Source organism: Ranitomeya imitator, chromosome 7 (genome assembly GCF_032444005.1).
Source record: "Ranitomeya imitator isolate aRanImi1 chromosome 7, aRanImi1.pri, whole genome shotgun sequence".
NCBI lineage: Eukaryota > Metazoa > Chordata > Amphibia > Anura > Dendrobatidae > Ranitomeya > Ranitomeya imitator.
Window position 1 is genome coordinate 57,167,386 of NC_091288.1, and position 18,172 is coordinate 57,185,557.

Sequence of the window (18,172 nt, forward strand, 5' to 3'; positions counted from 1 at the left end):
CATAACTGCGAACAACGCGGTGCAAAGAAAAACATTGAGGAGGGCTGTGTAACACAGGTACTAGGATGCAGTGACACAGAGCAAGAGTTAACAGCAAAAAACAATTACTTGTTTAATAGGTACGGGGTAGCCTCCTCGCAGGGAGCAACAGGGAATAAACCAGGTGGAAGTTAAATGGTACAAAGGAAAAAAATACCTCAAGGTGGCAGTTTATAAATGTCAATTGCACTTAGCGTAACTCAGATGTCCCTCTCTATTCCTGGGTTGGGTGGCTGCCAGCTGAGGCCGGTGCTGAGTTCTTCCGGCTTCCCCGCCTAACAAGTCGGTCTCACTTCTAGCGGCAGCGTGCGGTCAACGGTCTGACCCATTAAACCCCTTGTCCGTTTTGCTGCAGCACAGCATGGAGTAATTCACTGCGATCCTTCACTCAACGTACATTCCTCCTCACGCTCGATGAGGTCTGAGAGTCCTTGTTGTACCCGGCCTTAATTGCTGCCGTGCAACCTATCTCTCTCCGCGGCTCAGCTCTAAACCCCCCTGACTCCTCTCTCTGGTGGGCAGCCCCTCTCTTTTCCCGCACAAACCCTCTTATCCTTCCCTGGGTCACCACGCCCCCTCTACACAGGTGAAGGCTCTGCTCCGTCCTCAATCTCCTTCACCCCTGCAACAGTAGGCCCGGCCCCAGCAGTTCCGGACCCGGTGCCTTGTCAGCACCCACAGCCCGGTCTTCTCCTCTACAGCTGCAGCTAAACCAGAGCTGAAGGCTCCTCATTTTCAGGGTGTTCCTGAGGTTGAATTAGAATTAATCAAAAATAAGTGGCATACTTTATCTTTTGAGGATGCCCTTTAAATTCGTTATGTCCCATCTGGCCTACTTTTTGTTTTTGTATAGAAAATAGTATATGTTATATGCATTATTTTATTTGCATTTGGTTTGACATTGTCCATAGTCCTAATATTAATATCATTGCTTTTATTTTCAGGGGTCAAGAGGAGACCCAGGTGACATGGGTGAAAGAGGGAACCCAGGCTTACCAGGTCCTAAAGTAAATAACAGTTTGAAATTTTTAGGATTCTTATTTAAAATATTCTTCTACAGACAGGGTAGACAATTAATTTTCAAAGGAGCCACATGAGAATCTCTGACTGTCGGGGAGGGCTGAACTTTATTCTGCTAATATTATTATTATTATTGTTACTGTATATTAATAATATCACTTAATACTGAGCAGAATGTTGAGCTACTTCTAAAACACATTATGATAGGGCTTATTGTATCATATATTCTTACCAGTAGAAGCTAAACTAAATTACATAATGTACTGCTTTTTAGAAAGTTTAAAAAAGCAGTAAATCATACTGCTCCTGTTGTTCACCTTGTACCTTGATCAGTACTTCCCCCCCACACAGTATGATGACCCGTCACTCACCTCACTGCAGAATGATGTCCCCACACACAGTATGATGTCTCCTCATCACCACCAAGCACAGCATGCCAGCACAGACACCCACACAGCATGATGTCCCCACAGCTCCTTCCACACAGTATGATGCCCCCAGTCACCCACCCCATTGCAGAATGATGTCCCCACACACAATATGATGCCACAAACACAGTAGCCGGCACACACACTCACACTGTATGGTGCACCCAACTGCTCCCCACACCTTTATATACAGTATGATGCCTCCACAGGTCCCCACACAGTATGTCCCCATAGCCCCTATTAAAGCCCACATATCTGCATCAAAACAGTATGAGAGACTCCAAATCATCCACAAAGTATGATTTCCCCAACATCCCGCTTTACGCAGTATGATGCATACCACAGCCCCACATACACACATAATGCATACCACAGCCCCACACACACACACACACACACGCACACACAGTATGATTCCCCCACGGGCCCAAAACATTATGATGGAGGCCACAGCAGTCCTACAGAGGATGATGACAATTACAGCTCCCCAACATAGTGTGATGGACCCGACCGCACCCCACACACGCTCCCCCCCACAATGATTGCCCCCACAGTTCCACACACAGTAACATAGACTCACAACCCTCCACAAAGTATGATAGCACCCATAGTCATCCCGCCTGCTGCGCTGAGATTTAGTTGCACATGCCATATGGTGGAAGACGGAGCTGACTGTTCCCTGCTCTACCAATGAATTCAAAGTTATCTACACCCTAAGTATGCAGATACTGATGAAATTAAGATGTCAGGTGGGATAATGGTGGTACGCCGAGGTTTTCAGTCCTTTGACAGTCCTGGCCTGCGGGCCATACGTTTCCCAGGTCCATTCAAACGTAATTAATTGGCTAACACATTTACTTTATGTAGAATTTGTAAATTACTTTTAAAATCTTATACAATATTTTATTTTCCATAAAAAAAATGTAAAAACTTGATCTGTAGTCCTTAAAAGCTGACATGCATGACATCTTTTTTCCTATATAAAATATTCTCCATTGAAGGATTTCCTTAATATTATTACCGGTATTTCTTTCTTACAGGGAGACAGAGGGAGACCTGGTATTAGTTATCCAGGACCCCGCGGAACTTCAGTGAGTATGATATGCACCAAGTTTTAAAAAAATGATTGTTCATGTAGTGGCAGATTGTTATTGATTTTCTCATTTTTGTTTTAGGGTGATAAGGGAGACAAGGGGCTTCCAGGACCACTGGTGAGATACCTTTTTGTCTTAAACTAATAATTTCACCTTTGGGTAATTCTGTTTTTTAAAATGAATATCTGTCCCGTGCAAAGCTTTATTATGGTTGGTGTAGGTGTCTTTTTGAGGCCCTTCACTATTGTATTATATCAAGCAGGATCAGGTCTTCTCCAGGGCACCAGGAGCCTGTCTGTGCCATGATCATATAATTCCATATACCAGTCAATTCTACAGTGTTTGAGAGCCAGAGGCGTATTGATGGATTTATACATCCTATACAACCTATATCTTTTAAGTTTAAAAATATTCCATCCTCTTATTTTCTTGCAGGGGGGACGAGGAGACTTTGGTCTTAAAGGAGCAGCAGGACCTAAGGGTGTAAATGGAGAGCCTGTAAGTAGACATTGATTTAGGTATGGGTGCCATACTCCAGTGTGTTGTGAGATTCTCTGACTTAACAATTTGTGGGGAAGTGAAATTTGTAGCATTTTAAATCATCATAATGTAGGTTTTTTTTTAATTTGAGTTCCTCTTGCACAGGGTGACCCAGGACCTGTTGGAGAACCAGGCCCGCGTGGACCAACTGGAGGTCCTGGACTTCCGGTACATTTTTACTCTTACATATTAGCCATATAATTTTAAGTTTACCTTTTATATGAACTGGTATAACCAATCTGAGCTCATCATATCCCATGCCGTCAGTATACATATCTTCTGTATTTTGGGGTATCTATCTACAAAGTGTAGACATGACGAGTAGAAGTGTTAATGTATAAGAAGTTACGTATATCGGAGAAGTCACTGCCAAAGTTTTAAAGTTTTGGCGATATCACTGTACTAAATGAGAAACAGTCTTTTTTTGCTTGGATCATCTTTCACTTGCTTATTTTTAGCATTTTGACAATTTGAAAATTGCTTGACTTTAGGTTTTTTTTTCATTTTAGGGTGATTTGGGCCCTTCTGGTGATCCCGCTTTAACTGTGAGTATATGTGAAGCTCCTAAAAAGAAAAAGTGCACTTCTGATTTAATTATATGTATCAAACCAGCATACTGAAACTACACTCAAATATATCAATGCGATACAATAAATTGTTAAATCCTCCATTTACAGATTATTCTTGATGCAACTAATGATTTTTTTCTTTCCTAGGAGTGTGATGTAATGACTTATGTTCGCGAGACATGTGGATGCTGTGGTTAGTTATAAAATATATAATGTACAACTTCCCATTATCAATATGCATGTCATTTTATTTTAAAGAATATCAAATCCTTAATGTTTACTATGATATAGACGGCCATGTCACTAGTTTTTCTAAATTTACCGTAGCTTTGGCAAAAAAATTTTTCCCACTTGTGAAAATGAATCTGAGGTAAAATTGGCTCCCTGCAAGAAAATAACAAGGTTTGTTCTTGTCAAATCTTCATAGTAAGCTGATTCTGTGGCTGTACCACATGAATATGTGTTTTTGTGATTTAATATGGATTGATTAAGGTGGTCAGAGTGTTTCAAGTGTTAATTGTTTGCACCATAATTTTACCCTCAAAACTTTGCTGCCTCTAATGATAATTGATCTAATGATAATTGATCCGACTGCCCCCCAATATTCCATCAACTGAGCTGTTCTGTGTAGCTCCGTGACCAAGCATTTGCAGTCAACCCCGGGAACAGCCTATTGGCAGGGTGCCGGGTGTCATGCCCCCACTGATCAGACATTGATTACCTATCCTAAGGATTGGTCGTCATTCCAAAAATGCATTTCTTGCAGATTTTCTCAAATCGTCCGACAGATTTGATTATTTATTCATAAAATTCTGCCTAAATCGAATTTGTCCTAAACTGATATTTATTATGCTCTCATGTCTCTTTGGACCCCATAGGGTAATAATCATAGGGCTGGGAAGGGATGAAAAAACCTAAAAGTTTATACTCATCTGTGGCTGCAACTCTCTGCCTGTTACACCACTTGCTTCTCTTCAGTCTTCTCTCCTTCAATCTTCTGGCTCTAACTAAGGCTCAAATATTCACATGGGTTGTTGTGATGCACATGAGTCATTGGCATCACCCCATGTGAACCCCATTGGGTGATGAACTTCTTTAACATGCTTTACGCCTTTTGTGGATACGTGAGGCATAGTCAGTGCCAAAATATTGAAGAAGACCGAAGATCATACAGAAGACTGATCTGAAGTGAGCAGAGTACTAGGAGGAAAGATGTGGAGGCAAGATAGGTAAGCGACTTTGCTAGGACAGGTGGGTATAATATTTTTTCAACCCCTTTCTAGCCCTATAGAGAAGCAAATAGTTGATTAGTTACCACTCTTTTGCTGGATTTGTGTGAATCAAATCCCAAAAATTTTAATTTGGAAGATTTCAACAGGTTGGTGAAATTTGTGACAAATTTGATCAGCTAATCTGTAATCTGCATCCTTCTTTTACAAGTGCTAATTTATGCTCTTGTAGCCTGTAATTAGATTCCTATACATTAATTATTTTAATGTCCGACAGCTTCATTGACTTACCACTCTTGTTTGCTCCTACAGATTGTGAGAAGCAATGTGGTGCCCTGGATATCGTCTTTATTATCGACAGCTCTGAGAGTATTGGATATACAAACTTTACTCTGGAGAAGAACTTTGTCATCAATGTTGTAAGCAAACTTGGATCTATGGCTAAAGATCCAAACTCTGTTACAGGTAAGTTATGTTTTAAGGTACAAGACATAATTTTGCAGAAACAAAACCGTATTTGTCCATCTTTGTCTGAGAATTGTATACATTTAACTTTTTTCAAGCTTGAATGTATTACATGTTTCTATTGTACGCTAAGTAACCTGCTTAATTAATTATTTAGACTATTAAAGCAATGTATTAATCAAGAATTATCCCAAGAAAAATCACTTAAAAGTAACAAGGGCCGCAACTCAAAAATACTATCGTACCTCTATAAAGGGCATGAACAAGTCCCAAACAACATGAGTATATTGAACCCAATAAATCTTTATTGAGTAAACAGAGTATCAGATTGTTAAAAAACATGAAACAGTACTGCTATTTAAATACAGGGACAAGTCATACACTATACCAGCTAAGTATGCAACTCATGAACCAGTGACTAATAGTCAAATGAGATGATTTATATCACAATACGAGCACTTACAAGAGGTGCCGGCACGTTGCCCCGCCGCCCCAACAAGTGTTTTGCCCTTTCTTCATCAGGGTGTGACTTAATACTCTGTTTACTGAATAAAGATTTATTGGGTTTGATATACTTATTTTGTTTGGGGTTAGTTCATGCCCTTTATAGAGGCATAATATTACAGCTGTGCAAATTTATAATAAGGGTATATTTTATGTGCATATAATGCGTTCCCATACATTTTTATTTTTTAAATAATTACTTTTATTCTATTTTGTTAAGATTTTTTTTAAATATGTTTGATTTTATTTTCACATATCTTTTCACCCAAATGGTGACAAACAACCTCTGTGCACCATTTATTTTTTTGTGGAATTTTACATTGCAACTGGTCTATCTATAAGAACCTCAGTGGCTGAGGAACATAGTATTTTTGTACAGGATACCTAGTGGTCTCAATGAAGTTCATCCAGTCATGTCAGACACTGGTAGAATCATTTTGGCAAAGCAATGAAGTGCAGCTGAACACAACATACTTAATAATTATCGGGAGCAACAAGAAAAATTAATTATATTAGCGATATTAAAAATTACTCGATATTATTTTACATAGATGCATTGCACAGTACATTCAAATAATCCATTGCCTAAAACATTTTCATTGGTCTTTCCACATTTTGATAAACAATATTTTCTACAAATGTTTATTTATTGATTAAAAATGCATCATAATCAAGAAAAATATTACCCTATAGGTACTCGAGTTGGTGTTGTTCAGTACAGTCATGAAGGCACATTTGAAGCAATTCAACTGAATGATCCCCGCGTTGACTCTCTATCAAGTTTCAAAGAAGCAGTAAAGCGCCTTGAGTGGATTGCTGGGGGAACATGGACCCCATCTGCTCTGCAGTTTGCATACAACCAGCTAATCAAGGAAACAAGACGAGAGAAAGCTAAAGTGTTTGCTGTAGTCATTACTGATGGACGTCACGATCCCAGAGACCCAGATGATCTTCTAAAATCACTGTGTGACCCTCATGTCACAGTAAATGCTATTGGTATTGGTGACATGTTTCATAAAGAAGATGACCCTGAAACCCTGACTTCCATCGCCTGCGACAAAAAGGAGCAAGTTCAGAAGATGAAACTTTTCTCTGAACTTGTAGCTGATGAGTTTATAAGCAAGATGGAAGTACTGCTTTGCCCAGGTACATGAATTTGTGTTAGGAATTATCTTTACTTTTATATGTGTAAAAATATGGGCTTAATTTTGAAATGTAAAGTAAAACAGAAAAGGTGGAGACGAGCTTCTGCGTAAGGCACAGAAAAATTAGGAATTTGTGCTCTCCTGTTCCTCTGCAGCACCTGGTCAGATGCAGCAGCATGGAGAACTTCTTTCAGCATCATTGAGCATTGTCATTTCCAATTTAGCCTTGGGATGAGATAAAAAAAAGTTGCTAGAGAGCAGCAAAAAGGGTCTTTGTGTTTTTTTGACTGTTCTTTGACTCATCAAGCCTCCCTTTTCCAGTCAACTGTAATTTGACATTGCAGTGAGCTGACAGTCTGTCTTAAGGTACCTTCACACATAACGATATTGTTAACAATATCGTTGCTATTTGTGACGTAGCAACGATATCGTTAATGAAATCGTTATGTGTGACAGCGACCAACAATCAGGCCCCTGCTGGGAGATCGTTGGTCGCTGAAGAAAGTCCAGAACTTTATTTCGTCGCTGGACTCCCTGGAGACATCACTGGATCGGCGTGTGTGACACCGATCCAGCGATGTCTTCACTGGTAACCAGGGTAAACATCGGGTAACTAAGCGCAGGGCCGCGCTTAGTAACCCGATGTTTACCCTGGTTACCATGCTAAAAGTAAAAAAAACAAACACTAGATACTTACCTAACGCTGTCTGTCCTCCAGCGCTGTGCTCTGCACTCCTCCTGTACTGGCTGTGAGCCGGAAAGCAGAGCGGTGACGTCACCGCTCTGCTTTCCGGCTCCCAGCCAGTACAGGAGGAGAGCAGAGAAGCAGAGCGCAGCGCTGGAGGACAGACAGCGGTAGGTAAGTATCTAGTGTTTGTTTTTTTTTACTTTTAGGATGGTAACCAGGGTAAACATCGGGTTACTAAGCGCGGCCCTGCGCTTAGTTACCCGATGTTTACCCTGGTTACCAGCATCGTTGGTCGCTGGAGAGCGGTCTGTGTGACAGCTCTCCAGCGACCAAACAGCGACGCTGCAGCGATCCGGATCGTTGTCGGTATCGCTGCAGCGTCGCTTAATGTGAAGGGGCCTTTAGGCTGGCCATATATATTAGATGGCTGTCGGCCAAACAATTCTTTGGCTGATCGTTTGGCAGACAGCCATCTCAGCCAACTCTCCCTTACACAGGAGCGTCTGGCCAAGTGTTCAGTGTGAAAGCTCCCGACTGACTTGTCAACTTATCTCAGGGAGAACGATGCGATCGGCAGTCTGAAATTGGAGAAGCGCGATCGATATCTCTCCCAACCATCAGTCGGTTGGTGCCCCATTCACACTAGAACGTTGGCCAGTCCTGTCAAAATCAACGAGTTCAGCTGAGAGTATACTAATGTGTATGGGGACCTTTAGGGAATGTGTATACGTTCTGTTCTGTGTGTTGACAGGAAAAATTCTACGTAAAATAGAATTTTTTTGCTGCATTTTTGATGCCTATTTGATTCATTTAAATGGGTGAAAAACGCTGCAAAAACACTGAGAAGAACTGAAGTGCTGCAATGGAAAAAAAAGCAACTTGTGCCCGAGATTTCAGAACTCTCATTCACTATGCTGGTACGGTAAAACGCTGCGTTTTTTTATGGCTTAAACATGCTGGAAAAGCAAGGAAGGAAAATATTAGCAAAAATGCAACGTGTGAACATACCTTTAACATGATGGATTCTATCAGTTTTCCAGCGGGAATGATGAGTTTAGGAGACAGGGTTAGGTGGAAGAATAAATGGCTCATAAGTGGATAAGATATATTACAACATTTCTTTTATTTATGTCATTAATATGTGCAAAGTTTGTTGAAACCACAGTATTCATTTTACTCCTTTATCTTGTCTTTTCTGTAGACCCTCAAATTGTATGTCCGGATCTGCCATGTCAAGCAGGTAATATATTTTACTTTGATAATTTTTGTTTTAGCAGCAGCTGATCCTGGAAGCACAAGTTCTTGTGTGTGTATATGTGTAAGCCATTGTCTTATGTTCTGTGATCATGCTTCAAATTTTAGCTTGGCCTTTTACATTTCTTTGCTGCAATGTATTAATAGATATGAATTTAATATATAGCAGTTGTCACCAATGTCATCAAAACAGCCATTAAATCTATTGTCCACTAACTTTAGCCCAAAGGCTCAGTGATGTGTAATAAAAACAAACCGACCTTTACTTGCACTCCTTAGGTCCAGCGCTGGGTCTCTGGTGCTGCCCAGTCTTTAATAATTGGTGCAGCTCCAACATGTTGCAGCCAATCATTGAGATCAGCGGTTAGTGCCGCCTACAACTGCTGAGCCGCTGAACTCAGTGATTGGCTGCAGCTCTGTTGACATAATGTCACCACTGCAGCCAACCAACAAAGATTGGGGCAGTGGAGTATAAGCAATGCAGGGCCAGGATAGGGTAAGTGAAGCTCAGATTGGGTTTTTTCATCATCACTGATACTGCATGCTAACATTAGTTGAAACAGGTCAACCCCTGTAATTAACAACAAAAAAGAGTCAATACCCAGCTAATATATATTTCAAGGTCCTGACATTTTAGGCTAAGCTCATCCATATGTTTCTTCCAACATATATACAGTACATAAGAATATATACTGTACATTTTGGCAGTCCTTTGTATATTTGTATGTAAGAGCATCCACTACAGTTAGGATGCATTCATGCTCCCTTTTAGGATGCCTATGAAATTCCTAGTTGTAAGTCGTTAGGTAGCGGAATAAGAACATTTATGTATCTCCTCCATATATGAGATGAGGTTAGACATCTTCTTATGCTATCACAGGGCCTTTATCCTCTTTCTCACAGCAAAAAAGTTCTATGGTATAGCCAGAAAATTGCAGGGTGTGCTTAGTATTTTACTATTTTGATTGCTGTGTCTGTTGCTAACATTTCTACTACGTCTCGTAAGCTGTTTCCTACCATTTCTAATATTTTTTTTTCATACTTCTCTGACCTGCACAGTTTGGATAAACATAAATAGCTAACAAAAACCTATAAGTCAAGATTATGAAATTAGGAACTGCAAAAAAGACTTCCTAATATCTATAAACAATTTAATGCTTATTGTATCAGGGTGAAGGGAACCCTGACCCTGTCCTTCTGGCCCTCACTTGCAGGTGGGAGAGGATATAACCCCGAAACTATCGTTAATTACGACCAAAGTGAAGAGGGTGTGAAGGTCGTCTTTCCTAAAACCTTCCCTCAGATTGCTGAATACCTTGAGTCTCAGAAGGCGAGTTCCGAGCCCCCAACACACTCCCAGCTCATTGCTATGATGGTTTATACAGCCGAGAGAGCTAAATTCTCCAGCGGAGAGGAGAGGCAGAACTGGACCGGGTTGTTTGTTGATGCTTTTAGGAGGGTCCATACAGACATTGTAGGCGATGCCAAAGCACTGACAGGAATTTGCTAAAGTGATGTTCTTATTTCACATTTGTCATGAAGGCAGCGTGCACCTATTACAGGTTTAATGGGTGTATACATATATATAAAAAGAGATTTATGGGTGTTCTAAATGTAAACATGATAAAGTAGATGTACATACAAAGCAAAGATCTATAGAGCTATATCCCAGACAGGACTCTGGCATGAAGAAAGTATTAATAACTATGCAGTATATTATAATTTATGGAATGTAACTAAACATACATAAAATATGATATATTTACAAATAAACATTTAGTGCAACTGTTATTTATTTAACCAGCACATCTATGCCAACTTCCTTAATGTTTAGAAAGGACTGTTCACCAGTTTGAGCATGTTAACCTAGTTACATCATGTGATAATAGCTGCAGAATTGAGTAAAGCATAGTTATTCTATTTTTATTTGTCCACTTTGTTGCGTAGATATTTGCTTGTAAAGTTTAGGTTATCATTTATGCTTAAGTTAAACTGGTTGTTGCCAGAGACTTGTCTCTGGGGGTGTGTACTTCTTCCCCTGCATGAGCTTAACCAATAAAAAGCAGGCAGTGTCATGTAGGGAAAAAAAGAACACTCTCTCCCCTTTGATCTCTGCAGCTACTGTGTAGAGATACAGCAGAGCTGAGTTAGGTATTATTACAAATACTTACAGATCTGGAAGTGTTTGTAATGATACACAACTCAGCTCTGCTGTATGTCTACACAGTAGCTGCAGAGAGCAAAGAGGAGAGGAGGGCATGTTCTTTCCTCCCCTGTATGATGCTTGTGATTGGTCAAGGTCATTCAGGGGCAAAATACACTCTCACCTAACACCCAGTTGAACTTTAATATAAGTTAAATCCTAAACTATGCAAGCTAATATTTCTGCATCGGAGAGGAAAATCTAAGAATTAAAAAAAAAAATTGTACTCAGCTCTGCAGCCCCTACTCTGCGATGTGGCCAATTTAACATGCTCAAACTGGTGAAAGGTAGTCCTTAACTATACTCAGAACCCTGAAATATTGGTTATAATGCAGGTAGCCACAATATATCACTCTCCCTTCCCTCCAAAATAATAATTGTATGACCTAAAGTAAGGAAATTAAGTGTTGTAAGGTCTGTGAATTCTAAACTTTAGGTTTCCCTATGTCTGTCATTGGTGCTTTTATTTTGTATTTAGGTAGTGAAAAAAGAAACCGCTAATACAACTTGTTATAGTTCTAGGACCCTGCAAACCAATCTAAAGATCTCACATTTCAGAATTTACTCAGCCCAATAGATACGGTAATTAACCTTCACCACTGGCAAATTGTGTGCTTAACCCAATAAGGCATCAAACTGGGTCTAAGATAATTCAGAAATCTAAGGAAACGAGGCCCCAAAGGAAAATCCCTCTAAAAAAATTATTATAAATTCCATATTTTAGAAACAGGTCAAAACAGGAATACAGTGCAACGGTTCGGTCATATCTTGCCTTTCTCAAGCCTAAAAAATACAGCTATGAACCTGTTTTTAACATTATGGAATGAAGATCAAGTTTTTTGGAAGGAAGGGTTTGCCTTTGTGGCCTCGGTTACCTTGGATTTCACATTTCAGAATTTAACTACATTGGATGGAGGTCAGCTTTTATCAGTGGAAGAAGATATATCTGGCTATACGTTTGACCTGCCTTGGTCCGTCCCTTTCAGAAATATAGTATTGCTCTGCACAATGTCCATTCAAACTAATACTCCGCCATGTAGCGCATGGCCAGAGCCACGATGAAGCGCTCTCATCTCTTGGTCATAGAATGAGGTCTCTACAGGTGAACCCTATAAAGATGTTCATACTGCTCAGTATGGACATCATACGCAATAAAATACCTTTAGGGTTAAAAAAACTTAAAAAAGGGTTTGCTTAGATAACTATATTCTACGAGTTGCTATGAAACCATATTTTAAGTAATAGTTCTTCATTATCCACTTTCACTTTCTTTTTTTTTACCTTTCTCGTTTTGTCTGCATCTCACTGCCTGATGAAATGTATTCATGCTTGTATGTGATCTTGTGCGAATGTGTCCAAAGAAATGCAAATTTTATAACTGCAACATACACAGTAAGATGGCGTCGATGAAGTCATGTTTGTAGTCTTTGTTATGTCTGTATAATTACAATTAGAGCAGTTCATATTAATGGGAATAGAAATGTTTTTCTGCTTAAACCTCTTGGCATGAATTCCTTGATTAGAAATGTTGGGATGCGACACAGAATTAAAATATGGCAGTGTGAATGCCACTTGTAATATTGCACCACTAAACATCTATGCAGACAAATTGAAGGGAACCTGTCAGGTCACCTTCTTTCACCTATTAGGCTATGTTCACGTTCATTATTATTTGGTCAGTATTTTACATCAGTATTTGTAGCCAAAACCAGGAGTGGGTGATAAATGCAGAAGTGGTGCATATGTTTCTATTATACTTTTCATCTGATTGTTCCACTCCTGGTTTTGGCTTACAAATACTGAGGTAAAATACTGACCAAACACTTACCATGTGCACGTGGTCTCAGACATTAATTCCTGTGTTCCAGCATGGCCACGTGCACATGTGAGTATTTGGTCAGTATGTTACCTCAGTATTTGTAAACCAAAACCAGGAGTGGAACAGAAAAAGGAAAAGTATAATAGAAACACGTCACCACTTCTGTAAGTATCCCCCACTCCTGGTTTTAGATTACAAATACTGAGGTAAAAAACTCATCAAATATATGTTTATTCAGTTTTGGATCTGCACATATTGAAAAAAATGAACATATATATATCGGCTTGTTATATATTACTGAACCAGGACTAGTCCAGTGAGGCATTTACTCAGTGACACTAACCTGTTCAGTAGCTGCAGTAACTACTCCTCCTGCATGTCACTGCATTGCCAGAATCTTCACAGTTTATACTTCGGGATTAGCTCAAATTAATTTTTCCAGGGAAATTCGATTTGCGGTAAAGTTATTCTCCACAGATGTATTGTGCCTTGCTATGCTCTGAGGTCTTTCTAGACTTTAGAGCATAAAAAATGTAATGAGTAAAAAAAAATAGGCATACTCACCTCACCACCCACTTATCTGGATCCTCCGCTCTTCATCATCAAAATCTGATCACCATTACATCATTTGATCCCCCCCACTCCAGCTTCAGATTCCTGGGCATCTCACACTAAGCTGGGACTTCTAACTGGGAAAGTTTTGCGTAAACACACAAAAGTCACAATGTCATAACGTCACAACGTGCCCTGCAGCACCATCAGACTTGGAAGTCCTGGCTCGGTGTGAGAGGCTTGGGGAGCAAGAGGACTGGATCAAAAGTTGTGACTAGGACCAAATGAATGATGATGAGGAACAAGGTGGCCGGAGAGTAGAGTGGTAACGAGAGTGTTAGTATTTTTTTAACCATTTGATGGCCTTTTATGACACAGAAAAATGGCGACCATATTGCTGAATCTGTGACAAAGTGCAGTTTCGGCAAATGCAAATTTTTGTAAAATTTGAATAGGATTCAATTTCACTCAAATTGTTTTCTCACATTTGTATTTGCGCTTTTCCGGACAATTCAGTTCCACTGTCACAAGTCTGCTCTGCATTGCGCTATTAGCAGACCAGTGACAGGGAAAGAGTTGTCGGTAGGAGATGTCATCTGCACAAGAACTGTCCGGGGTCATGACTGCAGCTAGTGAATCCAGACTAGTGTCAGTGAGTAATTGCCCCTTGTTCATTAGTACATAGCAATGTGCTTTTTATAAGTTGGCTTTTCTCATATGTGTCCAGTTTCAAAAAGCAAAAAAAAACCATTACTGGAATATATAAATAAACATCTAAAAGGTCAGAAGGACATCTTAAAAGTTTCAGGCGACCTGAAACATTCCCATCTGTAATTCTAGGGCATTTTCTTCACATTAAGTGTGAAAACTGTAAAGCGCTGCGGAATATGTTAGCGCTATATAAAAATAAAGATTATTATTATCATTTTAAAATCCCAAAAACATATCTTTAATAGATTCTAAATCTATTAACACCTGATAAGTGCCATGTCTAATATTGATGTGGAAACATCTGAGCCCAGGTATGACTGCTACCTTTGCAAATTCCCTGTGGGCATTGCTGGGGACATTATATTTTGTATGGCTTTTTGCTGCCACTTAGCAGTAGATTTTTTTGTTTGTTCTGCCATTGTTGATTTTTTTTAGACTTCCCCCCAAAAATGTTCAGAAACAGATTAGAATTCCCTCCCTTCCCTTTCAAATTTATTTTTGTATTTCATAAAAGATTCATAAAAAGTAATTTGTTAGGAGAAAAATTGTAAATGAAATTTGTTGGTGAATAACCGAAAGTACACAAGTGAGCTATATGCATGCATGCAGGTTTAAATAGTATATTTAGTATGTCAGCTGTATACATAGCATATATACACCTTCTTCCCGCAGAACTTGCAGTTGCACAATGCACTCAGCGCCCAGTGGATGTTGTCTTCCTTTTGGATAGCTCTGAACGTATGGGAAAGCAAAACTTCAGGCAAGCAGCAACATTTGTGGAGGAGGTATCGAAACGCCTGTCTCTGTCCAGAAGTGATGATGACGTTAACAATGCTCGCGTGGCCCTATTACAATATGGTGGAAAGGATGAGCAAGCTGTGGTATTCCCACTTACCCATAACCTAACAGAAATTTACCAAGGTCTATCACGTCTTACTTACTATGACTCATCCTCTAACATTGGAAATGCCATCACATTTGCTATCAATAGTATCCTTGGGGACCGCACAAGAGGTGCAAGGAAATTTGCCGAAACCTCATTTGTATTAATCACTGATGGCGTTACAGGTCAAGAGGGTCTGGATGAGTCAGTGAGCTCCATGAAAAAGCATAACGTTGTGTCTACTTTGGTGTCTGTTGGATCAGACCTCGATATGCCGGTGCTGAAGAAACTTAGTTTAGGAGAGGGAGCAGCCATCTTTAAAGAAAGTAATTATGGAAGACTCACTGAAAATGCTTTTATGGACAGATTTGTTCATTGGGTTTGTTAAAATCAAGACTAGATTTATCTAGAAATGAGAAAAAAATGGATCTCTCTACATGACCCCCTTTACCAGTACATACTGGTCTTGAGATTTAGATTTTTTTTCCACTAGTAAAAATATCTATGTCTTATGGGCTTTGTGTACTGGTAAAGTGGCCCCATGCTGATCTTTCAAAATATCTATCAAGATTAATTCCTAAAAGTCTTTAATAACTGTGGTTCCTTATAAATCAAAATTCCTAGAAAAATGCGAACATTTTCTCATTTCTCGATAATCATGAACATTTCACACAAACACACTTGAAACATGCAGCACACACCGGTACACACAATGACAGTTACAAACTTCAACAAAAAGGGGGTGCATTTGTGAAGAGGGAAATACACTAATTGGTGAACACAAACATAGGGTTTGGGAAGAGTACACGTAAGTCTACATTTAAATGCAGGGTAATGTCTCCAAAATTGGAATATTTTGTGTCGTAACAGGAAAACATTCTCGGGTGTGCACAACATCTTGTGTCATGCTCAGACGTGATCAGCGTCACATTCATGCGGTGCTAACTGCAGGTCACGCGCCATGGTGTCCTGAACTTTAAACTTGTGGCAGGGGACATAATGGGGCTAAAGGTTGCTTACATAGAAATGTATTTTTGTACATCTAACGAGGAGACCTCACCCTCACAACCATTTGTTGTCAAGTGATACAGCGATCTATGGAACGGGAGACCATCTTTTGTTTGTCCTTGAATATCCTGCTGTAAAGACAATAAAATGTTCTCCTGTCATGTTGTGTCTCACTTTAATTATGGAGTATTACTAATTGACAAACAAGTCTGCAGCCTGTGCAAGGATTGCAAGGAAAACACTGAAAATATGTATTCCCTGCAGATTTCTTACGGCTTGAAATAATATATTTGCTTCCTCCAAACAAGTGTTATTGTGGCAAGTGGTATAAAACTCCAAGTAGAGTTTTACTGGAGGCGAGATATAAAATTGGGTCTTATCACAGGTATAAAGGTTTAGGAAGTCCAGGAGATACTCACCCACTAGGCCTACTCGTTTTGAACACTAAGTCTCTTAGTCCATGTACTGCACCCTTATTAGATTGGACAGGGTGAGCTGATGTGATATTTTTTCTTTACCTTTTTGCTTTTGATTAGCCAGGCTGGTACAAAGTCATCATTGTGCTGTGACACACACACGACATTGCAATCACCCCGCTATACAAATGAAAAGCTTAGCATAACATCAGGTAGAGGAAAGCTGCTGAGCTCCTGACGAGCGGTAACAGATTACTAACCTGTTTGCTGCACCAAGTCCCGCAAATCAATTCCACCAACACTAGTAGCTTTATATGACATCTTTATGGTGTGAGAATATGTACCCTTATGGCAAACCATTTGTCTCATTGATATTATGCTTGTGGATATCTCAGGTCATAAAAAACCTCCTGCCATTTCACTGCCTTGTTGGTACCTAGGACTAGATCTTCCATTGAACAAGACTGTCTTTCATTTGGTCAAAAAGGACCTTTCACTGGATTTTTTAAAAACTTTATTGAGGACCTCATTTGGTGCTCCTTCACTGATTCTAGAGTAGTTTTTCTTTTCTTCTATGCCCCTTCATGCCAAAGTTATGCCCTCAGTGCAAATTTTCTCTTTAACCAAAAGGGAGAGTACCATAGAATTTCTCTGCTGGCGTTTGTTTTTTCTCCTCTGATCTTGGCCAATCAAAACATAGCTGCACCCACAGAGAAGTTCAGTGGTTTACGCCTAATTTGTTGAAGAGAAAATTTGCATTTTTACTTCCTGGGGATATAACTTTTGAACAGAGGGGCACCAAAGAAAAAGAAAAACTGCACCATTTGGTGCTGCTGCAATGAATCTTGAGAGGCCCCCAAGTTCAAATTAAAAATCCAGTGACAGGTTCTCTTTAGAACATAACTTTTTGAATCTAAAGTTTGACGATACATAGACAGTCTTACTTTTGCAGCTCCAGAAAAGGCCACATAGGTTGACACTGTACCTGCCATATGGGCACCCAGATGCAGATGCCCACAAAAAGTATTGGTCACGAATCACAGACTCCCCAAAAAGTTTTTCAGTGAAGTTCTCACTGTTTGTGGCATCCGTACACCTTGATGTCCTAACTTCTTTTTGGCGGCCGATCTTCATCCCCGTATTCAATGTTACTAAATCATTTTTAACCTTCATAAATATCATCTATTGTTTCAATTCAAATGTACAATAAATGGGAATAAGGCACCTCTGTCATTCCAAGCGTACATAATAAGTGTCAGCCCCATCAAAGTATAAGTGTGATTACACAGCTTCATTTTACTCTATATGTGTAATGACCAGAGGTCCGAATAAGATCCAGTGAGTCACAAACCAAGACCAAGGCAGAAATCTCCAACGGTATTTACTCAAAGGCAAATTAATCAAGGTAATATGGAGAATATTAAGGCAGATGCACCCCAAAGATACACCAATTCAGCAGCAGCTGAAATCACTGTGCCACTCCAAGGTCTCCTGAGAACTGTGTACTACAACAGACTAGTAAGAAATTTACCTAACAGGCAACTAAAAACAGGAACAAGTGTAAATTGAATGTACTGTTATTAAGGGAGCCCCTGGAATGGCACA

The 18,172-nt window shown here is 39.7% G+C and overlaps 1 protein-coding gene across 1 annotated transcript in view; it reads left to right on the top strand.

Annotated features, from left to right (window-relative positions):
- COL6A2 (collagen type VI alpha 2 chain) overlaps window positions 1-16,312 on the top strand; it is a 61,577-nt gene extending 45,265 nt beyond the window's left edge. Inside the window, exons 18-28 of the mRNA XM_069733260.1 lie at window positions 984-1,046; window positions 2,528-2,578; window positions 2,663-2,698; window positions 3,017-3,079; window positions 3,227-3,289; window positions 3,631-3,666; window positions 3,838-3,883; window positions 5,232-5,384; window positions 6,582-7,034; window positions 8,923-8,961; window positions 14,933-16,312. Of these exons, the coding sequence (XP_069589361.1) occupies window positions 984-1,046; window positions 2,528-2,578; window positions 2,663-2,698; window positions 3,017-3,079; window positions 3,227-3,289; window positions 3,631-3,666; window positions 3,838-3,883; window positions 5,232-5,384; window positions 6,582-7,034; window positions 8,923-8,961; window positions 14,933-15,531 (1,602 nt within the window). The 3' untranslated portion in view covers window positions 15,532-16,312. The remainder of the gene's footprint in view (window positions 1-983; window positions 1,047-2,527; window positions 2,579-2,662; window positions 2,699-3,016; window positions 3,080-3,226; window positions 3,290-3,630; window positions 3,667-3,837; window positions 3,884-5,231; window positions 5,385-6,581; window positions 7,035-8,922; window positions 8,962-14,932) is intronic.
- Window positions 16,313-18,172: the final 1,860 nt, after the last annotated feature.